This window comes from Lytechinus pictus, chromosome 5 (genome assembly GCF_037042905.1).
Source record: "Lytechinus pictus isolate F3 Inbred chromosome 5, Lp3.0, whole genome shotgun sequence".
Lineage (NCBI taxonomy): Eukaryota > Metazoa > Echinodermata > Echinoidea > Temnopleuroida > Toxopneustidae > Lytechinus > Lytechinus pictus.
In genome coordinates this window covers 49,327,105-49,354,583 of record NC_087249.1, presented here as the reverse complement: position 1 = coordinate 49,354,583, position 27,479 = coordinate 49,327,105, and the positions used below count along the sequence as shown (strand labels likewise).

Here is a 27,479-nt window from a genome sequence, read left to right as displayed (position 1 = left end):
CGGAACGAGAGCTGAAATTATTAATATTCTGACCTTAAATTTGGAAAGTCTATAAGCACTATTGGTAATCAAGAACAGGATGGGCATCTAACTATGCATTTGATGCAAGCGCGAGCGCCAAACTCATGTGCCGAAACATCAAATTGGCGCACCAAAGGTAGAATATGAATTTGGCGCCCCCTCCCTAGGTTGAAAATGAATTTTGCTCCTAAGGAAAAACATCAAATTGGTGCTTAATATGTCGAACATCTATTCAGCCCCCCCATCCCTTATATGTCGATCATCAATTCGGCGCCCCTAAGTAAAACACCAAATCGGCGCCCCCATAATTATGTCAAACATAAATTTGGCTTCCCCTATATCGAAAATCGATTGCAGCACCCCTAGGTCGACATCAGAAACGACGCCCCTAGCTTTTTTTAGAAAATCAATTCGGCGCCCCCTATAGGTTTAATAGGCCTATCAATTCGGCGCCCCCTATACGTCAGACATCAAATTGGCGCCCCAAAGGTCGAATACCGGAATTTGGCGCCCCCTCCCTAGGTTGAAAATGAATTTTGCTCCTAAGGACAAACATCAAATTGGTGCTCCCTATGTCGAACATCTATTCAGTCCCCCACCCCTATACGTCGAACATCAATTTGGCGCCCCTAACATTAATTCGGCGCCCTATAGTGTCGAACATTCGGCGCCCCCTAGGTCGAACATCAATTCGGCGCCCCGCCCCCCCTCTAGTTCGAACATCGTTTCGGCGCCCCCGGTCCTTCCCTTTTTTCTTCTTCTCTCTTTCTTTCCCTTATTTTTTTCTCGTTCTTTTCTTCTTTCCCTTATTTTTTCTTCCCTTTTCCTTTTCCTATCGTTTCTTTTTCGTTTTGGCGCCCCCATTTTCGCCTACCCGGGGCTCGGAAGCCCCCCCCCCCAAACAAAAATATGCGCATGCATAGTTTGGTTATGACTTGTTCATGGTAAACAAAAATGCAAATTTAAATAAAATATCCAGTTTCAGTTTGAGATTATCAGGCTATTTGCCTATTTTTGGTAACCTACCTTATAGTCATGCAGGCGATTCAAAATTCAATACCGAGCTGGCAGTGTCTGAATTTAATCCAGACGAGATGTCACGGTGCGTAACTTTCTGCGGCACTACGATCGACTCGAAAGCCCACGGTGTCCGCACCCGGAACTTTCCCGAACGCGAACTGCGAACAATATACTGCGGAGCTAGCTGAGTAGGATTACCGGTATGCCTGCGTTTTAATGGAGGGCAGGAGTTGGACGGACGTCAGGGTCAGGGATTTGCATCTCATCGCTGTTATGAATTTCTATCTCAATCCTTCTTTCTTCCAGATTAAAAGAAATCGTGAAATCTCATTGACATCAATATAGATTATAAATATAAGAAGAGGGAGAAGAGGTAAAGTCAAGACTTGGCCTTGGTCATGTTGGTGTGAATTTCAATTTGTCTGTGTCATGTGACTTGTGTGAGTGTTGAGTGTGACCGTCTGAAATCTTACTTAGCCCACTCATCCTTAGCCTGGAGGCTCCTGGAGAGTAAAAATCTCTCCAGGAGCCTCCAGGCTACTAATCCTATGAACGAGGTTATATGATGGTGGTCCCCAAGTCTGCGCACCTAACAATTTGAATTGAGATTTAACATGAATTTCTTTTTATTTCACAAAATCTTCAGTTTCAGATAATATTAATGTTCCCTAGAGTACTATAATTAGGAGTCACACGTATTGCGAGGTTACTATTAGTATATGGTAGGGGGTCCTAAAGCTACGCACCACTCATCGCGCATGCAGTTTTCAATGGCAAATGCGCACTCTGTGTGTGGAACTGTGACTGCAGAGTGACGAACAATTCCTATTCATTTTTTTCAACAGAGGCTGCAATAAATCTCTAAATGCCAGAAGCGGATCTAGAGGGGGGGTTGGGGGGGTTGCAACCCCCCCAAAAAAAAAAATCCGGGGACCATTTTTTTAAATCTTATCTTTTTTTTTATGCAAGAAAACGCCATTTTCACACACAGATTTTCAAAAATTTTCCCTACTGTGGGAGGGGGGACACCCCCTCCCACACCCTCCCCCCTCGCTCGCTTGGACTCGGTCGCTACGCTCCCTCGCATACCACCCCAACCCCCCCTTTATAAAAAGCTGGATCCGCCCCTGTCTGTGAAACCAACAACTGATTGGAATTTCAGAGTTATATTCACTTTAATTACATATATCCTATAATAATGTGAACATATTTTAGAAGTTGAGGCACAGGCAATACTATTTTTTTGCATGATAAATCGAGTGCGTAGCTTTAGGACCCCTTCTACATCGGGCGGCGAAATCAAGAGGGGTTCGGAAAACATGGCGGAATTTTCGTATTACGTGAGTTTTGCGTTATTTTCTTCATGGTTAATGATCTTTAGAATATTTGCCACAAATTGGTGAAATATAATTTGTTCAAATATTGAAATTGGCATAGTTTTTATCATTTGAAAACAAAGTGCGTAGCTTTAGGTCCCCCCATCATACTAACCTCGCACCATGAACCGCGTTTGGCAGTGGATTTCTAACTAGTGGGTCGTGCGTGCTGGTGTCCACAACACACGACTTCTAAATCTAAGTTCTATGGCTTGATTTTCTGTGCGCGGCGGCATGTAATGAACCCTTGGGTGATTAGGAGTACGTGTACCAAATATCTCATAAAAATTTGAAAGAAATGTAGGATTTTCTTGGAAAAAACCCCGGGCACTCGTTTTCAGATTGAAAAAAAATGGTAGGATGGGGGGTCGGGTGTCCGGACACTTTATATTTTTTAAGCCTTCTTTTTTGTCTAAGGATTACACTAAAAATATGACTTCAATAGTTGTAATCATCTTCTATTTTGTTCTCTATAATATTTCCTAACATTTTGTACTAAAAATTGATGAAACTTCGCTTGCAAATTTTTCCAAATGACTTTCTAAAATTGATCGTCCGGACACACAACAACTGGGTATACCCCATGTCTGCGCACTCATTCACTTTGCACACGATTCGGGGAGCTCCCTGGGTTATATAGCACATGCATGCGAATTAGAAATGTGCATTATCTGAATTCATACTGTTTGCAATTGCATTGTCTGATAGGAATATGGCATACATTATGCCCCCCCCCCCAAAAAAAAAAAAAATTATTTTGCTCCCACTTGCCCCCCTTGTGTGAAATTATCTCATTGTGATCTGCCAAATTTTGTATCCTTGTCATTGCCAAAAGTAGTCCTATATAGTACTCTCATCTCTACATGGCTTTGTTTAGGTGCAGTGTAATTTAGTTTAAGGTAGGCCTAATAGTTTAATTTATCTTTATAATTTCACCCCCTCCTTTTTTATTTTCCCAAGGTACTACTCGGTCTACTAAGCCTTTCAAGCCAATAAAGCAACTCAAATTCTACACTTTGGTGTGAAAGATGATGATGCTGAATGATGGACGGTTCTCTTTGAGTAAAGGGATCCACCTTACAATATCTCGTTTTATCACCATCTTGATGAGCATTATGGTGGGCGGATTCTTCACAAGTATTGCTCTAGCCCTCATCTACAGCTTCGACAAGACAACATCTACGCATTGCCATGTAATGGCTTTGTAATATTTTATTTTATCTTTGTTGTTTTAAAGAGGGAGCGAACTGACCAACACTGTTAACTTCCAAGATCCCGTTTCATAAAGACTTCTTATAATAACAAATTCACAATTTCTGTAACAAATTTACTGTCAGCCAATCAGATAGAACAGTATCACTAGCTTTTATATATATGTTATTGCAACAAGTTTTAAGAAACGGAGACCAGGGGGTGTTTCAAAAAGATTTAAGTATGATTTAAGTCGCACTTAAATGCCGACGCGTACAAGATATGCAACGCGCAATCTTATTGACCAATACGCAGTAGTGCGCATCCTCTTCGTATGATCTGACTAATGCGGTCATGCCATTTACACCGCACGCAACAAGGCATTTAAGTGTGACTCAAAGTCATACTTAAATTTTTGTGTAACACCCCCTGGTCTGTCATTGACTGTGGGTTATGAATTTCTAGTCTTCAAAAAATCCTTTGAGACATTTGCTTATGAAAGAAGAAATGAATTAGCCTATGATTTTATTTACATGTAGGCCTATATAGAAATATATATATATATTGAGAGAAAAGTACTTGTTTTACTTCTTGGTAACCCCCCTCCATAATAGACCAGTTCGTAGTTCATGGACAATTTTGATCAAATATGACCTTTCATTTCTTTCATTATGATAGGCAAATTTCAAAGCAAGATATTACGTAAGCATGTCTTACATAGCAGGATGAAGAAATTGAATAGACCAGTAAACTAGAATAGCACATCAATGAACACTATATGAAGGTATTTGTTGCATTTCTACTTTGAATGCATATTATAGCAAGTTGTACAATGTACTTGGCAAACTGAAATAGCAGTCGTTTGTGGACGCATTGTTGTTTTTTGTGGATGTAAATTAAAAACACTATTCAAAAGAATATATGAATAATCAGGACATCTAAGTTGGTGCTTATCTGATTCTCATTAAATTTTAAACCACTATGTAACTTTAGTACCAATGACCTTCCTCTGATCAAGCGCATAATCTTTTGATCATGGGCAGAGTGGAACTACAAACTGGCTTATTACTGCAGTATTATCATTCAAGTGGGTCTTTGATGCAAGACTACACTGCTCATCATGTTGTATTATGGTGGGGAACCTGTTGTGATTCGAGTAATTGAGTACTTCAGGTGGGTGTTTCATAAAGCTGTTCGTAAGTTAAGAGCGACTTTAAGAACGACTGGTGATCCTTTCTTGTGGTAAATGGTATTGAATTGGCGATTGTTTAGCGCCTATAAGGGTTCACCAGTCGTTCTTAAAGTCGCTCTTAACTTAAGAACAGCTTTATGAAACGGCCCCCATGTGGTGGTATTAAGGCTGCTAGGTCGTATCTGCTCTAACAAGGAATAGGCTAGTAATAATAATTATAGTCAGTTTTTATATAGCGCACTTAACACATCTCCTGTATTATTGCTCATTCATACAGATCCGGCTTTGAATATATAGCCCCAATTTCAGTTTATTTTCCTATATTTCTGAGAAACAGACAGTAGTACAAGGCTTACATGTACATGTATGTAATTGTAATCTATTGTATTCTCTGGTGATTCCTCCAACTATTATTGCGGATTGTGAATTTAATTATAGATCTAAATTTATTTTGTTAATAGTTTAAAGGTATAGTTAAAAGAAAGTAATTGCAGTGAACAATTATTTTATGAGAAAACTTATAAAATCAAGGTTAATTACCGTCATATCATAGATCTAGATCTGGTACATTTAAATCATGAAATCTTGGCTGAAAACCGACAAGTCTGATGATAACTGACACAAAAAGGCTTTTTTGGACAATGTATTAATATTGCTTGGAAAAATACAGGACATTTTATGAAATTCTGTGCTTATGTTGCTCATTTCTCAGCAATTACACATTTTTTCCAGAGCCAATTGGCACATATTTCTTTTATTTATGCGTACAAACACTTGGGAGGTCATTTTGTTGGATACTTTTTGAACTCATTTTGAGATCGTTACCACAACTGATATTTATCTTTAATACAAATTTCAAATTGTTTTTCACATCAGGTCAATAATTACCTTCCGTCGATAAGTGCAGCCATCTCTGAGCCCCCCTCAAGCTATGTCTGGAGGTTTGTGATCGTTTTATGCTCTGGACAGAGGCTCTTCTGTGTGGCATTCCACTACTGCTTGTATGCAAGCGTCAATTCCGACAATGTATTCTATCCGCTTCTATGTAAAGTGTGCTTTGGGTGCGAGCTGGTGGAAAACTTTGCCCTTATAGGGTTGACATGTGTGTCGTCTTCTGAAAACTTTCGTGAGTATACTTCATTGCAATTGAAATGTATATCCGATAGATCTCAGTACACCCCCTAAACTTCAACTGTACAGTAGCTTGTCATCAGAATTTCTTTAGTAAAAAATATGGAGAAGACACAACTGAATACCTTGCTTTATGACCATAGAAAGTTGATAGTTTTTAGAAAAAAAAGTGTATGTTAATTAATTCTTCTATTCATATACCAATATTTAAAAACCATGAACTTCACATATTATTCTGTTTGTATTGCAGCTATTCATGAAAACATGTTCATTCTTTTCCAAGTATGTTCAATGGTCTTCATGCTTCTGATGTGTACGGTACACAAACTAGCGATAAGCAGTGAGATTCCCCCATCAAGATCAGTAAGTGACATTTTACCCAACGGCAGGCAAAAATCTCTTCTTTTTTTTTAATCTTGGGGGCATTTTTTCACAACCTATTGAAATACATTGCTACATTGGGTAAGTTTTAACATGGCAGTGAATGGGAATTTTCTGGGGCTCTGTTTCTAATTTCCAGAGCTCTTTTCAGCAATTCGGAGTTGAAATTGCCCCCAAGCCGCCATATACTTATTTCTCCCTGCCCCTAGAAATATGTAACTTCATGATGTACAGTGGAAAACATTCAGTCCCTCGGATAGGACGTTAAATGGAGGCCCCGTGTAGAGGAGAGTCACCACCTTTGCACATTAAGAACCCACTACACTATTTGTATACGAGTGGGGGGGGGGAACCTAGGTGTAGTGGTCCACCTGCACTCCCCCCAATCAGTTATATCGGGAGAGGCCTCGGGGTCATATTAATTCAGTTCGCTTTTCGCCTCCCAGGAACAGGTGACGCCAAACAATTATAATAATAATGACAGGATTAATCTTCTTTGATGTTCAGTTTGGCAACAATTCTTAAATTCATTCATCTCCATGCTCTCTCAAAAAAAGTAAATTTGAATGTAACAAAAATAACAATGAATCATGGTATAAGGATTTTAATGAAAAGTTGCCAATTTGTATTTTCAAATAATATTTTTTTTTTAATTATGTTGCCAAACAATGAGGTGAAGAAAAGAATATACCTAGCAGTTACATATTAAGTTTATTGGTGATTGAATGTGCAAGATGTCATTAATGGCTATTACATGTATATGACACCTAGATAGATCCTTGTCATTTGATTGGTTGGTCGATATCGATCATTCGGCCCATTTTACAATGACGTCATCAACCGTGCAATTTTAGATCCATTCATCGTGCAATTTTGGATCCATACGATTTTGTCCATTGCACGCACGCACCGAGACAACAGGCACCAGAAAATATCGCGCATGTTATACGCGATAATCTACAGACCGAGACTGCATATGAGCATATTTTGCATTGAAATTCACAAATTTAATAAGAAAAAGAATCTTATTTTTAGGTGTCATATAAACCAAATAATGAATGTTCTTTTCATTCATGCAATGGGCAGTACCCTTTTTTCCCCTCAATTTATCATACAGATATAGCATGAATACTAGTAGCCCAAAATTGAAGCCCTAAATCACATTTTAATTTCATTTCTATCTTTGTATTGTATTACAGGAGAAAAAGACTTTAAATTGGTTGCATATATACTGTGCAACCAACATATCATCATTCTTTATTGCAATATACTTCTACTTTAGACACAGCAGTCATTGTGAGACCGGAGGTAAGTCTAACGCAAGCAACTAGGCGTTGTGCCGTGCGCCTGCAATCCGAGCTTTATGGGGAAGTTACAATTGATTCGAAGGTCACGTCCTTCGGATGGTGACATTATAGGTCGGTCCCAAACACATCCGTACAAACTCAATCATACACACACACACAAAGAAAAGTGGAATGGTGGATTTTAAAGTATTTTGCCTTCAAGAAGTTTTATTGTTTTGTTTTACTTTACCAAATCCAGTGAACTAGGTCTCATTTGATTTAATAATTGTGTTTTATTTTATATGTATTTGTTTGTTTTTATATTTATTCATTCATTCATCAATTTTACTATTTATATATTTAATATTTATTTATATTTTCTTTCAACAGACAGGGTTGTCTCGTTCAAGCCAATTATATTAGCTTGCTTTGCAATGGAGCCCTATTGAATATACATACCTATAAACTTGACTTATACAGACAGATGTAAAAATGGTCATTGATAAATAACTATTTTCATACAAGAAGTCATGAATAAGAATAAAACATGGGAAATAAAATGATATTAATACAAAGAAGAAATTCATAATGGATACTGACGAAAACATTTACAAGTAAAGAAAAACAAAACACAAAGAACACAACACAAAAGTCCTTTGGATGGTTACAAGGAAAATTGATTCAAGGGGTCTGGTATTCATTGTCTAAAGTTCTGTTAAAAATTTGAAGAGAGGGGGGTGTCTGAATATCAAGTGGTTTAAATATTAATGATATCAATAGTTTAAATGCAATATATGAGAAAGAGCAGGGTTTTTTTGGGGGGGGGTTTGGTTTCAGGTTAAGCCAGGTATAATTGGTTGGTAACAACATGTGGAGTAGGGTGAATGATATGACGATAAGATGATATTAATCTTCTGAGATACAGAGAAGATTATCCATTCAATAATTTATAAACTAAGGAATATTGAAAATTGAATTAAGCTTCTATAGATTGCCATTGTATCAAGCAACTGTAATGTTAATCTTGTTAGCGCTATCATCTCGTCTGCTGGCTGTGGGCTAGCTTTCAGAGGGCCAAGACAGTGTGAGCAGGCAATGTCACCATTGAGTTTCGTTTTTTTTTTTCCTTGTTCTCTGCCTCGTCAAAATTGATAGAAACTTTTAAGCGCTTGCCGATAGCTCCCTCCACTTCCGAAATCAATTTTGTTTTTTATAAAGATGACAGCTTCGTAGTAATCACCTCCTCAGATGGAATAGTACAGAGAGTGTCTCAAAGAGTGTCAGTAAGCTCCATCTTCTCGTTGACAGGCATTTCTTTGCCAGCTTTGGGTTGACTTATCGGACTAGCAGCTGGGGTATTGTTGGGCTTTATGTACTCAGTTGGCCATTGAGTCTTTAACGGTAGTCTTTTTGCAGGGAGGTTGAGCTTGAGAAGAGATTGGGTTTGTTACTTCTGCTCCTGTTGTTTGATGGCTGCTGAAAGTGTACATGTAGTATTTAGTCTCTGACGTCTTGGGCTGGTGTTTAGAACGTATATGATGTCTACCAGATGTTTCCCACAGATTACAGCACTAAAACATTCTTCAAAATGGCACAAGTTAGCAAGTTAGGAGTCATGTTGCAGGGACCTCCACATTTTAAAACTTAATATTTAGAGATTGCGCATACCATTCATGTCGAATTTTATTCTACATATGAATCTGTTATCAAAGTAAATACTGTTTAGGAAATGTCGCTTTTCACAGTAACGTCATTTTCCAAATAGTATATCATGGAGTGTCAATTCGGCCAACTTTCTTAAATAGTTGAAAATACCCATTATCACCTATTAAAAGCTCTTTCAACCAATCACAGGAGGATAAATGCTTGATCTCAAATATAATAACTTTTATGCAATGTTCAGGACCCTGATCCCATTCCCACTACTGAATAAGAACTCTAAACCTTGTATTGAATTTTCCTTTATTTTTTATACAGTGTACACCCTATTTGCATTTTTCGAGTACATCGTTGTACTTAGCAACATAGCATTCCACTACATCGTGACTTTCAACTTTCAAGAGAGAGAACTTATACTGGGTAGCAGGATTCACGGCAAATTAGATTTTTGATGAAGGTAATGTTTCTTCTCCTCTCCACATTATTTTGCTGAATTATTTTCTTGGTTTTGACCGATAACTTTGAGTTAAGACCTACATATAAAAAAATAACTGTACTGTACTATTTAATAGGAATAGTGATTGCTCTACACACTGTGCCGGTTTTCATTATATTTGAATGGAGGTGTTGAATAATCAATGAAGTTGTCTTTCCAAGCAGTCTTTTATGGAACATAACTGGGGTCCATTGCAGAAAGAGTTGTGTTTAAACGCAAGTCAAAAAATCAATCGCAAGTCCAAAATGCGCACTGTTGATTGGTAGAAAATCATTGATTTCAGTGGGGCTAATTATTATGTATTCATGAGGTCATATCTTTGGGCTCCATGGCCCGATTCCCACCGAATTTGGGTTGTGGGGGTTTATCATCATGCTCTTACAAAATATGGTATCAAAAACGCTGAAACTGAAATTTGTTTTGTGACGTCATCACTTCGGGACTCAATAGCATAGACATCCCTTTTCAGCAAATTTTACAATCAGTCTTTTTTTTTCTTAATTCTTGTTTTGTTTTTGTTTTTTTGCTTTCGCAGACAACTCGCTTCACCTCTACCTTCCAACTCTGATTCTTTCATCTCTGCAGAAAATGTCAACTCAATGTATTTGTTCTTGACAATAGAGGGAGACATTCAATTCTGTAAGCAATACTATATTTATTACTCTATGAACCCAGTTAACTAATGAAATACACGTGCCTCTTGTGTATGGCCTACTTTGCAAAGCTAGAAAAAACAATCATGATGTAAAATTTAAGACATTTACTTTTGAAAGAAAAAGTTTTATATTGAGTGAAACTCAATTCTATTTTTAGCTGGTCAGTAGCAAGACAAGAGCAAATATATGATGACATGAAGGTGGGGGTTTTTTTAAGGGAAATATAAAAAAAAGCAAAATAAGTTGATAATATTTGTTCCTTTGCCCAAAGGGTTAATAATTGGATGCAAGTTTATGCTGCCCTCACAACTGCCACTACTTTACACCATATAAAAGTGATGAGAATTTTAAACATCTCATTTTTTCTTCTATTCAGCTAATGGAATCATTATATGTTTGTTGACAATAGAGGAAGACAATCATCTCTAAGCATTGACAATTATTTGACTAGGTAATATTAATCCATTAACCTTTGAAATACTGTTCTGTGGCTTCATAAAATGAAACCAATGATAAGAAAATAAAAGGTAATAATATTGTAATTATTGTTGCTCTACATTGGACTTGATCATGCTGCGCTAGTCTTTCAATCATATTCTATTGTATGATATCGTAGAGCTTTGTAAAAAAAGAAAGGGCTTAACTTTGATGTTGAATTGAAATGATAACGTTGACATTAAGGCGAATCCTGTTAATGGAGACATATTTTAAGGAACAATACTTAAATCTTTTTCCAAGTCAGCTCAATGTATATTTATGAAATATGTATATTTGTTTGTTGATGGTTTCATGAAATAGTAATGTGTAATCTAGTCTCTATTCAACATTTTCTCTACTTATCTGCAAAAATGTGATAAAAATCACATTTCTTCTTCATCTTTTGCAACATTTTGTTATACATTGTAAATGTATAACAGTATGGGTAAATAGCAATGTGTGTGTTGTTTTAAGAAATCAAAGCTGGTTTAAAAAAAAAATAAAGTTAGCTTTTAAAATCTAGATATATGGCTCCCATTTCATAAAGACTTGTAATAATAACACATGCTCATTTTCTATAACAAATTTATTATCAATCTACAGTATAAGATTGGAGGATTTCAGTAGCTTGAAACTGTTATTGAAAATTTGTTATTATGACAAGTTTTATGAAATGGGACCTAGGTCTTGATAGGCAACATGCAATTAGATTTTATAGGGATTAGGGATGGGAGAAATGCTTATGAGGCTTCTTGGGTAGGGGATAGGAGGAATGGCATGAGGAGGAATTAGTGGTGAGGGGGTAAAAGAGGAGGGGGAGATGGAATAGGGGTGAGAGGGGTAAAATGGAAGAAAGGGAGGGGAGAAGGGTGAGGGAAGGGATAAGAGGGATGGAATGGGGAGGAATAGGGGTGAGGGGATAAAAAAGGGGAGGGTGGGAGAGGAAGGATGGGGGTGACAAAGAGGGATTATCAGTACATGTGGTAGGTACAAACAAGGAACAGTGAATCTTGCCTTTCAAAGAAAACTGTTTTAAAAAAATAGTATTTTTATATCAGAAAATTTTTATTTTCATATTTTAACAGAGTCCGAGAAATATGAAATCTTATGAAAACTAATTTTGTGGAAATTGTCCCTGTATGAATATTAAAACATAGAGATTTTTTCTTTAGTTTTATAAGCTTAGCTATTTCAAGGAAATATAATACTTAACGGGCATGAGTGCCTGTTCATTGATTGTAGTATCTCCGCTGGTGGTAGTACACTATTCATGAATTTACCCCAAAAAAATAGACTCAACTCGAGAAAGGACTGTCAGAAGTGTGTACGCAAAACTTAAAACAAAGATAATACTGCCAATACTGACTCACAGAACAAGTAATAATTCTTACTCTTAGACCAGTGTCTATCCAGGTGATTCTTGAATGAGTTGACAGATGATGCTTAAAAACACTATCTGAAGTCTTTTACACATATCAAGAGACTCTGTTACTGAAAAGTAATCCTAATATCAAGCTGAGAAAACGTGAGCACTTGCTCAAAAATCGGTTTCTTGCATATTTCACAAGAGATTTAGTGCATACATTGTGATGGGGTGCACCAGGGGTAATGAACTTCCATTGTACACCCGATATCATCTTGCGACGCGCGCATTCAGCTCCGTCAACTTTCATCTTGTTATCTAAGGATCTTAGCCGGTTGTCCTCCCACTGCAAAGAACTTCCTTACAACTTGAAGAAATTTGATTATTAAACAATCAGTTGAGATTTCAAGATGAACTGCATGGATATTTAGACACATATGTAATGAAATGATGAAAATCCATATTTTATTGTCCGAAATAGACATGAAATGAAATACTCTGAAAATTTGCTTTGCCCAATTGATTGTGGGCCCGGCAGCCGCTGTGCAGCGCCAGATCGACAAGGCTCTATCCCTTTTAATCGTTGAACGCCAAACAGGGTAGCAGCAACTCCCATCTTTTAACGTCTTTTGGTCTGACATGGCCGGGGTTTGAACCCCCGACCTCCCGGTTGTGAGATAGACGCTCTTCCAACTAAATGCAAGGGGAAGCATCCTCAACACTCTACGGCTCCTCCTCATCCTCCACTACCAGCTCATGATATACTTCCAACTCTACTTGTACTGCTCCGGGATCTAATTCAGTTGGAAATCTTCTGCATGAGACTTGCACATGATCTGCACTCAGCTCTTCTGGGATAGGTGGTTGAAGCAAGTGTACCGTAGGTGCAACCTTATTTAGTGTAGGTGCCTTCTTATCATCCAGCTGAGTTACAAGAGTATCAAGAACATTCTAACTCCTTCCTATAATACTGATGGAATGTCCATCAGACTTGACTTCCCGGATGGTCTTCAAGCCTGGCAGGAAGTTTACGTGGCCTGTGGTTCTTCCTATTAAACTCTTTTTCTAGATCAATGTCGTACTTCTTTGAAAACCTGCATGCTGCAACTATCTCTGCGTTAAACCCTTCGTCATTCGATTGTATTTTGCTCAACACTTGCATTGTGGCCTTGGAAGCTTCGAGTGCGTCCAGGATATTCAGATCATCTCTTTGAAGAAGCTGAACCAGGATCTTTGTCTTGGATATGATGTTTTTCATGAGCATGATAGCTACAGTGAAAGCTAGACATACAACCTTCTTCAGAAGCCAGGGCCCAACCCTTTGTGTCGGACATTGATGAGACTGTTTCCTTCAGTGCAGTAATGATACCATCATATGATGACCAAACAGCTTCTGCAGCCCAACAGGCTTTTGAGAGATTCCGTAGTTGTAATGCATTGGTGATCCCTTCCAAAATCTGCCTCAACATAGCATTCCTATTAGTGCTGCTTGTAAAGAAAACATAAGAGTTCCTCTATGATTGAGAACATTTCTGTGATGAGAGGACTACTTGCGCAAGCATGTTCTACCAACGTATTACATCGGTGTGCTTGGCAAGGAATGCAAGGGATTTCCCATCCAAGTTCCTCTGACAACACTGCCTGGGCACCAGATGTTGATCTAGACATATTCGAGGCATAATCATACGACTGGAAAACCAATGCTCTTGGATCTGTTTTGTCTGTCGTTTTTTTCACCTGAAGAATACGTTCCTTCGCTTTACCATCTTTGTCCACAAATCGTACTGCAATGGCCAGTCTATCCTTGAATGACGTATCAGGAGTTATCTGCCTTAACCGAATGGTTATGAAAACCACTTTTGGGAAATCAAATGGGTGTGCTAGCGAAGGCTATTTTGCAAACTGGTTTCCTGATCCAGTTTAAGGGGAACTAGTTACATGTATAGGAAAGTGAATGAGAACGGGATCTGAGATAAATACATAATGTTCTACAATGTAAATCTTTTTTTCCCTGTTGCCGCATGTGAATTGTTTAGTTGAGTCAGCACTAACTTTACAGCCTCACTGATTTTGAATAATATATTATCACCCACATCTACCTCCGTATCTCCTTCATCGTTTAGCGCTGTGAACTGGTTTGCTTGTTCCTTCTTCCATCTTCTCCAAATTGAATCTACTCTGAATACTGGTTCTTTGTCAAGGAATGTAGTGAGGGTTTTGAATTCTCCTTTCTCATGTCTGCTCTTCACACCTTTCTGAGCTTCCTTCTTCCAATGTAAATAATAATAATAATATGGTACTTACAGAGTGCATAATATTCGTGATCTGTATGCGCCTTACAGCTGAATTATGTATCACATAGGAAATCAAACAATTATTTGAGTTTTGTTACCTTACAATAGTATTCTACATTATACAAAATTTTAGGCTACATTATACTAACATATATACATGCAATGCTGTCTACTTAATATTATATGGAATTAGATAACATAGAGCTCAGTTTTCTTTTACTATGTAGGGGTGAATGTTACCAAGTCTCCTGGAATAGAATTTTTTCTTGAGGTTTGACTAGAAAATAATCGTAACTAATTATAATAATCTAAATAATAATAATAATAAATAATCTTAAAACTTCCGCAATCACTGTTACTATACTTTTGGCAACATGAGGAATGTTCACTCTTGATTGGGGTGACTGTCGTGTTGGCAACCTAGTCCGTCTGGTGAGTCTTTCGTCTTATGATTCCCAAGCGGTTGGTTAGTAGTACATGTAGCCTTGTCTTGCCATTCTGCTTCATTGAGGTGGAAGAATCTAGAACCATACTTCTAATTCACTTTGACTCCTTGACACTTTTGGCGGGTTACCTTCACCGGGTATTTCCAGCTGGCCCACTTTCTCTATACAGTTTGGGAATATCAAACTGCTTTATGAGATCTTTCATGCTACCAGCTTCTTCATCTGTGATTTAAGGCACTGGCATCTTTAATAACCTGGTACTTCTTTGTCACATTGTCTTCTTGAATAGGCACCCTAAAGTTGAATGTCTCTAGCTCCCCTTCCACTTCGCCAAGCTTTTTAATGGTGATTTTGGATCTTGTGCCCTTCGATTGGAGTTTCTCTGATAGTGGGATCTTGGTTAAACCATGGACCCTAGGGTCCATGATTAAACTAACTTGTTAGCAGGAGGAGGTTTACTTCAATTCACTACTGACGGTGTCAGTAGCGATGTTCCAACAGTAGTTGCCATGTTGACATTGTTTTAACTGCTCTCTCTGTCCAGTTGGTGATTCACCATTGATAGGACATACAGTATCGTTTAAACTGCATTAGTTGATGCCAATCAGAACTACATCATTGGATATTTCATTTAACATCAAATCAATGCCCTCAGCACTCAGTCAATACTACCTATTTATTCTCTTAGGAAGTCCAGGAACTATAAACTTTCTTTCATGTAATGCAAATTGACCAACCTTCCTCCTAGTTGGAATCTTGAAGGTGAAACTTCAAGCAATCGGTTAAATTTGTGGCTCTGCCTTTTCTAAAATGTTTCAAAGCTGAAATCATATGCCGAAACAGAACTTTACCCAAAATAATGGTATCTTTCAGCAATAAAGAAAATAGTTAACTTGACAAATCAGGAACAGATTTATAAGTTTTTATTATCAAAAGATCGGGGACTTTTCGATTTGCATGTCTACTAATGGATGTGATAACTGATAATATCCTTCTTTGTGATCATGGTATGCAGTCAATGGTCAAAGTCAGTGAAGCGCAAGGACAAACTGCTTGTCCATGACCCTGGAAAAAGGCATGATTAGGGGAAAATCCACATTGTCATGAATGGTTCATATGTTGTGCACTGATAGTCGAGCGCCTTATAAAAGAGACTGAACCTTAATAGATCAAGTATTTTAGTGCAGAAATTATTTTTACATTTATGTATGTATGTATGTGATAGCTAAACTTGTGGTATTTTGTTTGCAAAATAGTAGAGAATCTTAATATTAATGAGTATCTAGCAACCCTTATTTATATATTTACAAGAGGCTTTAAATGGCGTGTGCAACGTGTAATCAGTATTGTGATAAAAACTGGTCACTTATGACTCTGATATTAATCATTATTCAAAATATATAAACTGTCTATTCTGCTAAATGTAGGTCTATGTACCGTATGCTGCGCAGTTGTCGCTCAGTTTACCTATTTTCCTTTATGTTTCATTCAATTTGCTATGATATCCTTACTTCCATATGTCAGGATATTTATAATGTCTTAAGCACCACTGCGTAATTCGCCGTTTTTGGCACCCCTTGCGCCTGCCCAATTCGCCGCTCACTTAACAGATGCACTCATGCTCGGTTAAACTTACTCAGTATTTGATAAATTCCCTATCTCTCTGTTTAGCACCCCCTTAGTTTTTGTAATTAGCTCCTCCTGAGTTAATTGCCAATTTGGCTCTCATTTTCTTCCATACAGTTTAGTTTAGGGTAAATTTGACACCTTTTTATTTCTTTAATTCCCCCCTTTCTCGATGTTATTACATGCATCCCTTCTTTCCACTTCTTGTTTTCCCTTCTATTCCTATTCAAATCCCTTTCCTGATTCTCCTCCCCCTTTAATTCTCTATTCATGAAATGAGCATGAAACTCTTTTAAACACTGTCACCACTCATAAACAAAAAACATTTTCGTCAAGTTTCTCTAGTAGGCCTACATATAGCTCAAGATCAACTGGTTATCATCACTCTTGTTTCAATATTTATATTTGACTTAATTCTGTTAATGTATATTATAAGAGATGAAAATAATGCGCCCGAAAGAATTTCATCTTGTTCAAACGTTTGAATTTAATTTTATTGTATATTTAAACAAAAGTTACTGATTTTTGGGGGGGTCTATGATTGAACCGTGTCAACCAGGAAATACATGTATAATGGGTGGAGTTCAAATACTTTACAGTTCGTATCAATCCTATGCGCATTCTTCATATCAACCCTGTGCGCATTCTTCAATAAAAACTATCCCAAATTGAGACAAAAATACAACATATAAAGTCTCAAAATTTTACCCAAGAGAGCAGAACTGTCCATTTTTTGTAAGGTCATCACACATCTTATTGGTCCGTGCCCAATCTCTAGATATACATGTATCTGCAAAGTTCTAAATCATCACTTACATCATTGGAGGTAGATATGCGCCATCAGCTGATACTGCCGCCAACACTGTTACTTGAGTCTTGTCAGATTTTTTTAATTCAGCAATTTTCTTCTCCCCTCTTTCTGCCAAGACACGATCTCTTTGTCTGCCGCCAAGGGCAAAACCACTTTGGTCCGTGTTGAACATCCTACTCGGCTCTAACAGTATCGATTCCGCATTTTGATCCTTTATATATTTTTCAAATTCGTCGAACCATTTAGTGATGCGAGAATAGGACACGACGGTTCTTTCCTATCCAATGTCTTCTAAAGATGAGATCTTTGTGTCCCCTCCGGCACTTTTCCCCTGGCCTGTTTCCAATGAAAGGAGTTTCGCATCCGTTCTTGTCCAGAAATTTCTTCACAGCCTGCAAAGAACACAGTTAAGGTAGAATGGTGAAACGATATTTCAATTAAAATTTCGGAATAGCCCTACATTGGTGTTCATCAGAATGACAAGTTGTTCAGGGGCCACGGAACGGTTTTTGAATATGCTTTTCACACTGCATTTCCTTAACCCCATACTATCTTTTTTCGATTCACACTGTCTTTCTTAACCCCATACTATTTGCTTAGCCGGGGTTAACGCCTTAAAGGGGAATCCAGCCTTGGCTATAAAATGTTGCCTGGGAAGGAGAAAAATAAATTAAACAGAATGGTGAAAGTTTGAAAGAAATCGGACAAGCAATAAGAAAGTTATGGCTGCTTTCAAATTGAGATCACTAATACTATGTAGATTTCAAATTGGCAACTGAGTAAGTAAATTATGACAAGAGGCAAGGACAACTTTCCCATAGGCCATGTACTTTATTATCAGGGATTTGTGGTTTTCTCCTAAGTACCTATTCCCCTGGGGCAGTAATCTAAAAATAACCCAGGTAGTATATTGTTTTATGTCCTCATGAAAGAAAAATATAATTTGAAATAAAACTTTTGGGGAAAATGACATTTTAGCCATAATATGTATTGGAGTACATGGAAGAGTAGTCCTTGCCTTACATCACTATGACTTCCCATATGCGGCCAATTTGAAGTCTCCATGGGTATAGTGATTACCAATATTTATAACTTTTAAAAATTCATAACTTTCTTGTTGTTTGTCCAATATTGTTCAAACTTTCACCTATCAACTTGTCTGATTTTTCTTTTCCTTATAAAAACAAGTTTTTATTTGGGTTGGATTCCCCTTTAACCCCGGGCAATCACACAGCTCATGAATATTGATGATTTTACCATACAGAGCTTAGCCCCACTTTTGCTTAGCCCTGTTTTGTTTCACACTGCATCTCTTAGCACCGCAATTGTGGTGCTAGCACAAATATGCCGGCTAACCCTGCTTTTTTGGCAGGGCCAGATATTACCGTACTATTTACCATGCTAGCCCACTTTGCTAAAACGTAGTGTGAAAACGAAGTGGGCTAAGCTTAACCCCGGGAAATTGGTGGGGCTAAGACCCCCCTTAGCCCCACCAATTTCCTGGGGTTAAGGGAAAAAAGTGCAGTGTGAAAAGCATAAAAGAGGGGGGGGGGGCTGACCATGCTAAAAAATCACAATCGTATTATTGTCATTTTTACGCTTAAATTGTACATGGTTTTGGAAAAAAGTGGGGAGGGGGCTGACCCCCCTCCCGCTTCTGTGGCTTGTGGTTGATTTATTTAAATTCAAATTATAACTTCATGCAAAATGAGCGACGAATCAATACAGAAGAAAAACGTTAGCTTCCTCATCAATTTATAAGGATACAATATGTCTGGATATCAATTATTGTTTAGAAATAGTGGGCAGTATTAATGAGTTCGGCACAATAAGTATACATGTACCTCTATATACAGTACTAGAAATGTGATTTTTGTTTAAACTATTTCTTACATCTTGGATTCTATCTTTGTTTTGCCCAAATCCAATGCGAACCATTCCTTTAGCCCATTGTACGAGTTTATTTTCTTCCCCTCTGGCAAGGTAGGTCTTGGGACCAGGGCGGGCAGTATAAACTGAACTTCTCCCATGGTATTTGTCTCTCAGAGTGGAAAAATGGAACTCCATATTGATCAGCCCTGAATGAAATTTCTCCCATTTTTATTCTCCTCAGGGCTGCCTCTAAATTATGAAGTTCATTCAGGCTTCATCTGGTCTGGTATAGATATATATATATATATAAAGAAGAAAAACATTGATTGATTGATTAATTATAACAACAACAGATCCATTTAGTTCCAACGCATAATGTTAGGAACACGTCTCTAGCTCATGCACCGAGACTATCAACTAGGGGTGAGCAGAGTTAGGGCATAGCGCTATCTCACGAGTTTGTCTTATTATTCGACCACACAAACTTAATCAAAAGATCGTTTACTCGAATAAAGTTCCGTGACAACATGTACGGACCTCCTGCACCCGTAAGTCCTATATTTTCGCTCATCTTGTATTTCACTGTTTTTTCGGTAATATTATTTGTGTTGAAAAGAACTTACCATGGTGAAGTTCCAACAGTCGACTCGGGACTACCTAACATTTTAAATGAATATTTCATGATGTTTTAATAGCTGGTGTTTATTTTTTTACATGTTTGCTCATAGAACAGGCGCGTGTCGTGCACGCATTTATGTGCGTATACTACGCGGTAAAGGAATTAGGACGAATTTAGAAGATCATCTCAATATACGCAGCGCCTCAGCTGGGTGATCGACGATTGGTCAGCGTACGGTACATTTTGTTTTAATATACATGTACTTTATAAAGCTTGAACTAGATTTAAAAATTTGCTTTTTTTATTGGAATATATTCCACTGTGCAATGCCTTTTTAATCTATTGATATTTCTCTTTTTTTTATCCTGTTTCATTCTCCAAATCTGTTATAGCACAATCAGTTTTACAGAGTCAGACAATGTATGAAAGAATGCTTCTTATTATTCTATCTTTTTATGTTTGCAGGATGATAAGGTGTGCATTTTTTGTACTGCCTTTTATTCCAGATGCAACTATGAAAATACATATATTTAATAAGAAGGAAAGAAATGCACCACCCAATGAATGCATTATCACTGCTTTGAGTGACTATGTAAATATTTGTATAGATAGTGCATTGATTGAAGTATTGAAATTTCCAATTCCATTGAGAAAGAACTTAGCTTCTCAGAGCTTAAAGTTCAAAATTATTTATTTTTCCTAGGAATAGGTGATAAAGGGGCTGTCCAAGTAGCAACAACGACAAACAAACGAAGAGGATGTAGGATGTGAAGAAAACACAAAATATTAAAACCTGTTTAAGCCCGTCAAAATATTTGGTGTATATAGTCAATAATAATGACCTAGACCATTTATGTTTCATCTCCTGTTCCAATCTTGCAAAATTCTACCTAGAGTAATAAGAAACCAATACAATCCATTTTGAATCACTTTGTATTATTCGGTTTTAGCTTGCCATTTTATATTTAACTCTCTATTAAAGTTCAAATGATCAAAATGCAATGATATATTTTTGTGATGATCCAAGGCATTCAATCTGCTACGCATTAAAGGCTAGGCATTAGGGAACATGGCTGAGAAATTTATTGGTCCCTAGATAGCTTATATGTTAACAAAAAAGGCTTCTATAGGAATTGATTGTTATTGCCACAACTCACCAGAAAAAATAGATATTAGATAGATAGAAAGATAGACAGATAGATAGATAGAGATGTAAAGTGCTTAGAAATTAAATGTATTACTATATGATAATTATTTTATTATCTTATACTCTCTACTTAAAGGTTTAGATTTGCACCCTAAGTTCAACACTACGCAGCAGTACATGACATTTTAAGATGCAATATTGCACCCTGAGTGAAAAAATCATGTAAACTTGCACCTTTTTGTTCTTGTTTGCAATTAGAAATGGGCGATTCCATACGTGTTGTACGGGACATTTTGTCAACAATTTCTAGTCTCTTAGCTGATTGCTTGAGCAATGAAAAATTATTATTGGTCAAAGGTATAGTGGGTAGTCATGTGAAAAACTGATCACCAACAAAAAATATTTGATTATGGCTGAATTAAGGATGAACATGTTGTGTGTTGTACGGGACTCAGAAATGTCCCGTACGACTCGCAACATTTTCACCTCTAATTCACCCATGGACAGCATATTTTCGTTGGTTGTCATTTTTCCATATGTCTACCAAGTAGTACTCTATTATTACCACAAAACAAATTGAAGTTCTTTGTTTGTTTGGACATAAGGTTGAAAAATGTTGCGAAAATAGCTGATTTTTCTAGCATGGAATCGCCCAAAAGCTCATTTGTATCCTTATCTTTTAGGGTTCAACATTTTTTTGTACGTAAAAGAAGTGCAAATTTACACCTTCTTTTATTAAGGTACAACTCAACACCATTTAGAGTGCATAGTGTAGCGTATTGCACCCCAATTTGTAGTATCACAACATTCACATGTATTACACTAATCACTTAGTAAAGCGTATCCCAAATATTTTGCCAAAGATCAAAGAATGGCAGTATGATCACAAGCGTTACATTTTTGTCTATTTTTGATAGACAAAGATCAAATGACCCTCATGATGCATATATCAAAATTCACAATATATCATTATCAATACCAAATCAAAAGTATGAAAGACCTTATACTGCTGTCATGGAATTGGCGCCATCTTAAATGATTTGATACTTGGTTGTACTAAAGGCTGAAGTATGTTGTGTCTGAACTAGTGACCATGTTTTACAACCATTAAGGAATATTTTTGTACATGCAGTAAGATGTGATTATAATGTGCAATGTTTTTGTATTAATTGGTATTTGAAATGTTTTAATGAAATTGGTATGTTTAGAGATATTTTTCATGTGTGAACATAATGATATGAAAGGAGTTACAAAGATGCACCTGAGATTGTTTGATTCAAGATCAGATTGAGTCAAGTTGTTATCAGTTATGTAGTAGTTAGAGTAAGTAGTAGTAGGAGTAGTAGTAGTAGTAGTAGTAGTAGTAGTAGTAGTAGTAGTAGTAGTAGTAGTAGTAGTAGTAGTAGTAATAGTAATAAAAGTAGTGATTACTTCTGCTTCTACTACTAGCAGTATTAGTGCTTAGTAGTAGTTCTAGTAGTGGTAGTAGTAGTAGTAGTAGTAGTAGTAGTAGTAGTAGTAGTAGTAGTAGTAGTAGTAGTAGTAGTAGTAGTAGTAGTGGTTATATTAAGATAATAGTAGTATCATTATCATAACCAGCATCATCAATATCATCATCTTCTTATATTCTCTCTGTACAGTTAATTAAAACGTAACATTTAATACTGTACTTAATACAAGATTTGTTATAACCTTGTATTAAGGGTTTACTTTTCCATCAACTCTTTACCCTTTTAATTATATTTGATAATAATTTGCGATAAAAGTATTCATATTTGTATACTTTTGCGTCCTAATTCAGTGGTGTCTTACATTCCATTCTTGAACAGAATATCATTATGTACCATAATTTTTAAAGAGCAGTTTTATAGCAAAGTAAACTGGCTTGATGAAATTTCATTTGTTTAAAAAAATGTGCATAATATTTGCACCCAATTAAACTTCATCATACTGTTGTTGATAACCATTGAAAGCTAGAGGAAAATAGTATGCATTGAAGAAAGTGTAAATTTTCCCGGAGTTTGTGTAATACAATATTATGTTAGTTGACAACTAAATTTATAAATTGCCCATATCCTTGTCATGCTATGTACTTTTTAATGAGAAACTTTGATTTCTGCCGTTTGTGATGATAGAACTTTGAACTATACAAATAAATATGATAATGAAAGTCATTATGTCATCAAGCTTGGGGGGGGGGGTTGTCAGGGAACAGATCGATATATTTTATTTATGAAGAGAAGTCTTTGTCAATGGAATTGACTCAAGAATCATGGCAATTGATGTTTAGACAATTTTCGCAATAGCTTCCATGATCAGTGGTGATGTTCTTAATAATGAATATGTACATGTATGATTACGATGTTCTTTCAAAGTGTGAAGACCAACGGAGAGAAAAATAAAGATAACTTGTAAAGAAAACAAAATTATAACCACGTACACAATTTCATTCTAACAAGTGTTCATGTGGGAGTGAGAAAAATAGATGCATTTGAAAAGGGGATGAGAGTGGGTATAGAAGATGGATAGAATGTAAGAAAAGGAGATGAAGGGGATGGAGAAAATGAAAGAGAGAAGGTGAGAAAGGAGTAATGGAACAGAGACTTAAGATGAATTAAAGGAGGATGAATGCTTGGAACATGTAAGCTTGTATTAACTAGGTCTCTGCCGAACTTCGTTCAGGCGGGACAAAAATGAAAAACCAAAGAATAAATCAGTGGAAATTTCCTAACAATTGAACAAACAACATTGGAATATCGAGGTCACTAATGATATGAACATCCTCCCATTGGCAATGCGACCAAGATTCTGTAATGTCACACAAGTTCAATTTCCCCGTTACAGGTAATTGGAAATATACATGTACGCCATAACATCTCTTTTTGCTCATTCCAATGATAGTACAAACTCTTCGTCCATGATTATATTTAATGAAACCTCTGTTACATTCCATCCCATGTAAAGAACAGATTTGATAAAAGTGACAATTTATTTGAAATAAGTACATAATAAAGTGACAATTTATCTGAAATACAAGTACAAAAGTAACTGAGGATTTGTACAAGTACATGTATTTGTATGTATGTCTGAATCTTGTTTTGTCATCACTCACTGGTCTGACTGGCTTCCAATGGGGGCTGGTGCCATTGTTCGCTAGAGATCCTGTGAGTACTGAGCTGACGGTAAATTGCCAATTCGTCTACTGCCATTCCGTTGACTCACCATCCATCAACATTTCGTCCAGTCACCGTTTCGTCCAATAGCACTTCGTCTAATCATCAGCTCGTCTATAACCACTTCGTCTACAACCATTTCGTCTACCACCCATTTAGTCTAATTCCATTTTTTGGACAAAATGGTAATTGGACGAAATGGTAATTAGACGATGTGGATAGTGGACCATCTGATGGTAGACGAAATGACATTAGACCATGTGGTGAGTGGACAAAATTGCAGTAGACGAAATGGCAATAAACCGAGCTAACGGGGCTTGCCCCTTAAATTGTCGGTGAAAACGGAGCAGCAAGTACATAAAGTAGGAGGGCACCAGCCCCCACCAGGATTTAGCTATAGGAATTCCAGTGAGTGATGCAAAACTGTACTTTTAATGTACCTGGTTGTATTTGGTGGAATTTAAGGTATTTTTGTTGACTTCATTCACATATATATATATATTGATTGATTGATTTTATTCGTCAAGAATATCACAGGTGATTACAATGAATTTGAAGAATACCTTGACAGGATAGCCCATGAAAGCCGAAAGGCTTATTTCCAATGGGGTCCTATTGTTAGTATAAAACATTAAACATGCATTACCAGGGGCGGATCCAGCTTTTTATAAAGGGGGGGGTTGGGGTGGTATGCGAGGGAGCGTAGCGACCGAGTCCAAGCGAGCGGAGCGAGCGAGGGGGGAGGGTGTGGGAGGGGGGTGTTCCCCCTCCCACAGTAGGGAAAATTTTTGAAAATCTGTGTGTGAAAATGGCGTTTTCTTGCATCTAAAAGATAAGATTTTAAAAAATGGTCCCCCTCTAGATCCGCTTCTGATTACTACGACAAGTATTGGAATATGGTAAAAATACACATCCATCAGTCAAATAATTTGCAAATACCTGAAGCAAACAATAATCTACCTAATCTAATTAGGTAGATGTATATATATATATCTTAAGGAACTGTTGCTGGGCTAGCGCCATGAGCATCTCTGGACGGTGAGTGCGCTCAATAAGTTATCACAATTACCATGTGACAAAACTTGGATACGTTGCCCCAATGTGAGGGTGTCCATAATTAGTGATTCTAATGCGCATGACTTTGGTAATCATCTGTTATTATTTTTTCAAATTTTCAGTGATTTCTTGATTTTTCTGTTTTCACCCAAGCTAACTTGTTTCAAAGGTTTAAACTTTCAGGCCTTAAAATTTAATATTTACGGGCAAGATCACTCTTCTAAGGGGCACTTTTCTTATATTATTACAGCACAAAAGGGGGCATTAAAAGGGTACAAAATTATCCCGTGGATTTATTTTCATTATTATTTTTTTTATCAAGCGTATAAAAGGCTTTTGCTAATCTCAGCATACAATTCCTAATGTTCCACGCGTTCTTTAATCGTCATTGAATTCAGTATTTCTAATATACAATTTGAAGCTATTTTTTACACCCAGGTCAAGTTCATCATAATTATACGTTACTATCATTTAACGGTTAAAAATTGTTTGCTTTGAAAACGGTTTAAGTTACCCTCGAGCAGATTAGAAACTTCATTATGTTAATTCGCACGTGAATTAAACATTATTCATACCCCTTCCGTGTTTTTGTATTATTTTAATGTGAAACGACTAATTTCCGTTGTTGTGATATAATGAGTAGATGAGAGTGTGACATTCAGCTTTAATAATTATAAAGCAAGATTCTCGTTGAAGGTCAGCAGTGAGACTGCAGTAAAACAGACTAATCTATTTTATGAAAGAAGTCTGTCTAAACGGTGCTTTTGCACATTTGAGTTATTGTTGCACTACAAGTCGCAAAAGGAAGCTTGGTGTGTAGAAAAAATTGTTTTCTCTCGCAATAACCCGCAAATAGACAGAAGTGTTTTTATTAATGCACAATAATGAATGGCGACCTTTCCAAGTGTGACGAAGAAACGCAGATATAATCATAATACCAATATTATACGAATTTATTTTCTCTTTACTTTAAAAAAAAAACTTTCCTTTTTTACACTCCATTTTTAATGAAATTATATTGTTTGTTTGATTTCCCTCTATTTATTCAAATTCTGTTGATTTTCTTATGTTCATTTTTGTTTATACTTAAATATGTTACCATGTTTTATATTTGTGTTTGTTCACGAAGGGCCTCAACGAAAACCAGCTTGTTGCTGATTGAGCTACCCTTCTTTTAAATATTTGAAATAAATAAATATAAATGCAACTTGTTTGAGTGGGCTTGACATTTCAACACAAAACAACGTGGAGCGACAACACCGGCGTACCTAGGATTTTCCAGAAGGGGGGCAAATTTTTTGGAGGATATTTCGTCCGCGAAAAAATTTGACAAGCAAAAGAAAAAAGGTTTACGAAAAGAGTTCGAGGAGGATTTCGAAATAGATCAGAAAGGAGTGATTTTAGTGGGGTGCGTTCGATGAAATGCGTGTAAGGAAAAGGGGGGGAAATTAAGAAAAAATATGATCAAGGAATAAATTAGCTCTCACAGCGAAAAGAGGAAAACCGGCATGGCGCCAACGTGTAGATAAGTTGGTATTAAACACTCTTCACCTTGAGTTTAAAGGGCTTCATATGAAACATATATCAATTCAATACCTTGTTTACTACTTATATGAATCCATAGTACGAAAGGAATACCGATTGACGGCACTACTCGAGATTCAAGAATCCTGGTGAACAAACTTACGTTAAAGTTGGTGACGGTGTCAAGTTTAAGCGCAGTGAAGTTAAGCTATTCACTCTATCTGTTTGAACTTTGGTTCTCATTCTGTGTTTTATATTATTTTTCAGGCTTTTGACCCTAGTTTGGTTACGTTCATACAGAGGAATTAATTAGAAAACAAGGAATGGAACTTCTGCTGACTAAATTACACACCAACAAATTTAGATTTGAATAACAAAATATAGGACACCTATAGACAAAAGAAGGAGATGTGATGTACTTTTATGACCTAATTGACACTTTAATCATTCTTGTAGCACGGAGTCTAAAGTAAACTAAAATTGCAACATAAATTTTTGCGATTGGTTGCAAATGTGTCTTGCAACACCCCTTAGGCTGTGCATATATTTTTATTATTGGTCTGTGAATAAATAATATTGATATTGTTTTGTTTGCATTCTTATGTATATGCTTTTTTGTTCTGAGAGATAAATAAACACAAACTCGAGAACTATAATTTCGT

The 27,479-nt window shown here is 36.8% G+C and overlaps 1 protein-coding gene across 1 annotated transcript; it reads left to right on the top strand.

Moving 5' to 3' along the window:
- The first annotated feature begins 1,090 nt into the window (after positions 1-1,090).
- Positions 1,091-23,477, top strand: LOC129261314 (post-GPI attachment to proteins factor 2-like). Its single transcript, XM_064099142.1, has 8 exons — positions 1,091-1,414; positions 3,378-3,610; positions 5,677-5,926; positions 6,182-6,294; positions 7,512-7,620; positions 9,576-9,714; positions 10,289-10,392; positions 20,027-23,477. The coding sequence occupies exons 2-6, from the start codon at positions 3,446-3,448 to the stop codon at positions 9,707-9,709; spliced, it is 771 nt and encodes a 256-aa protein (XP_063955212.1). The 5' UTR covers positions 1,091-1,414; positions 3,378-3,445; the 3' UTR covers positions 9,710-9,714; positions 10,289-10,392; positions 20,027-23,477.
- The last annotated feature ends 4,002 nt before the right edge of the window (positions 23,478-27,479 follow it).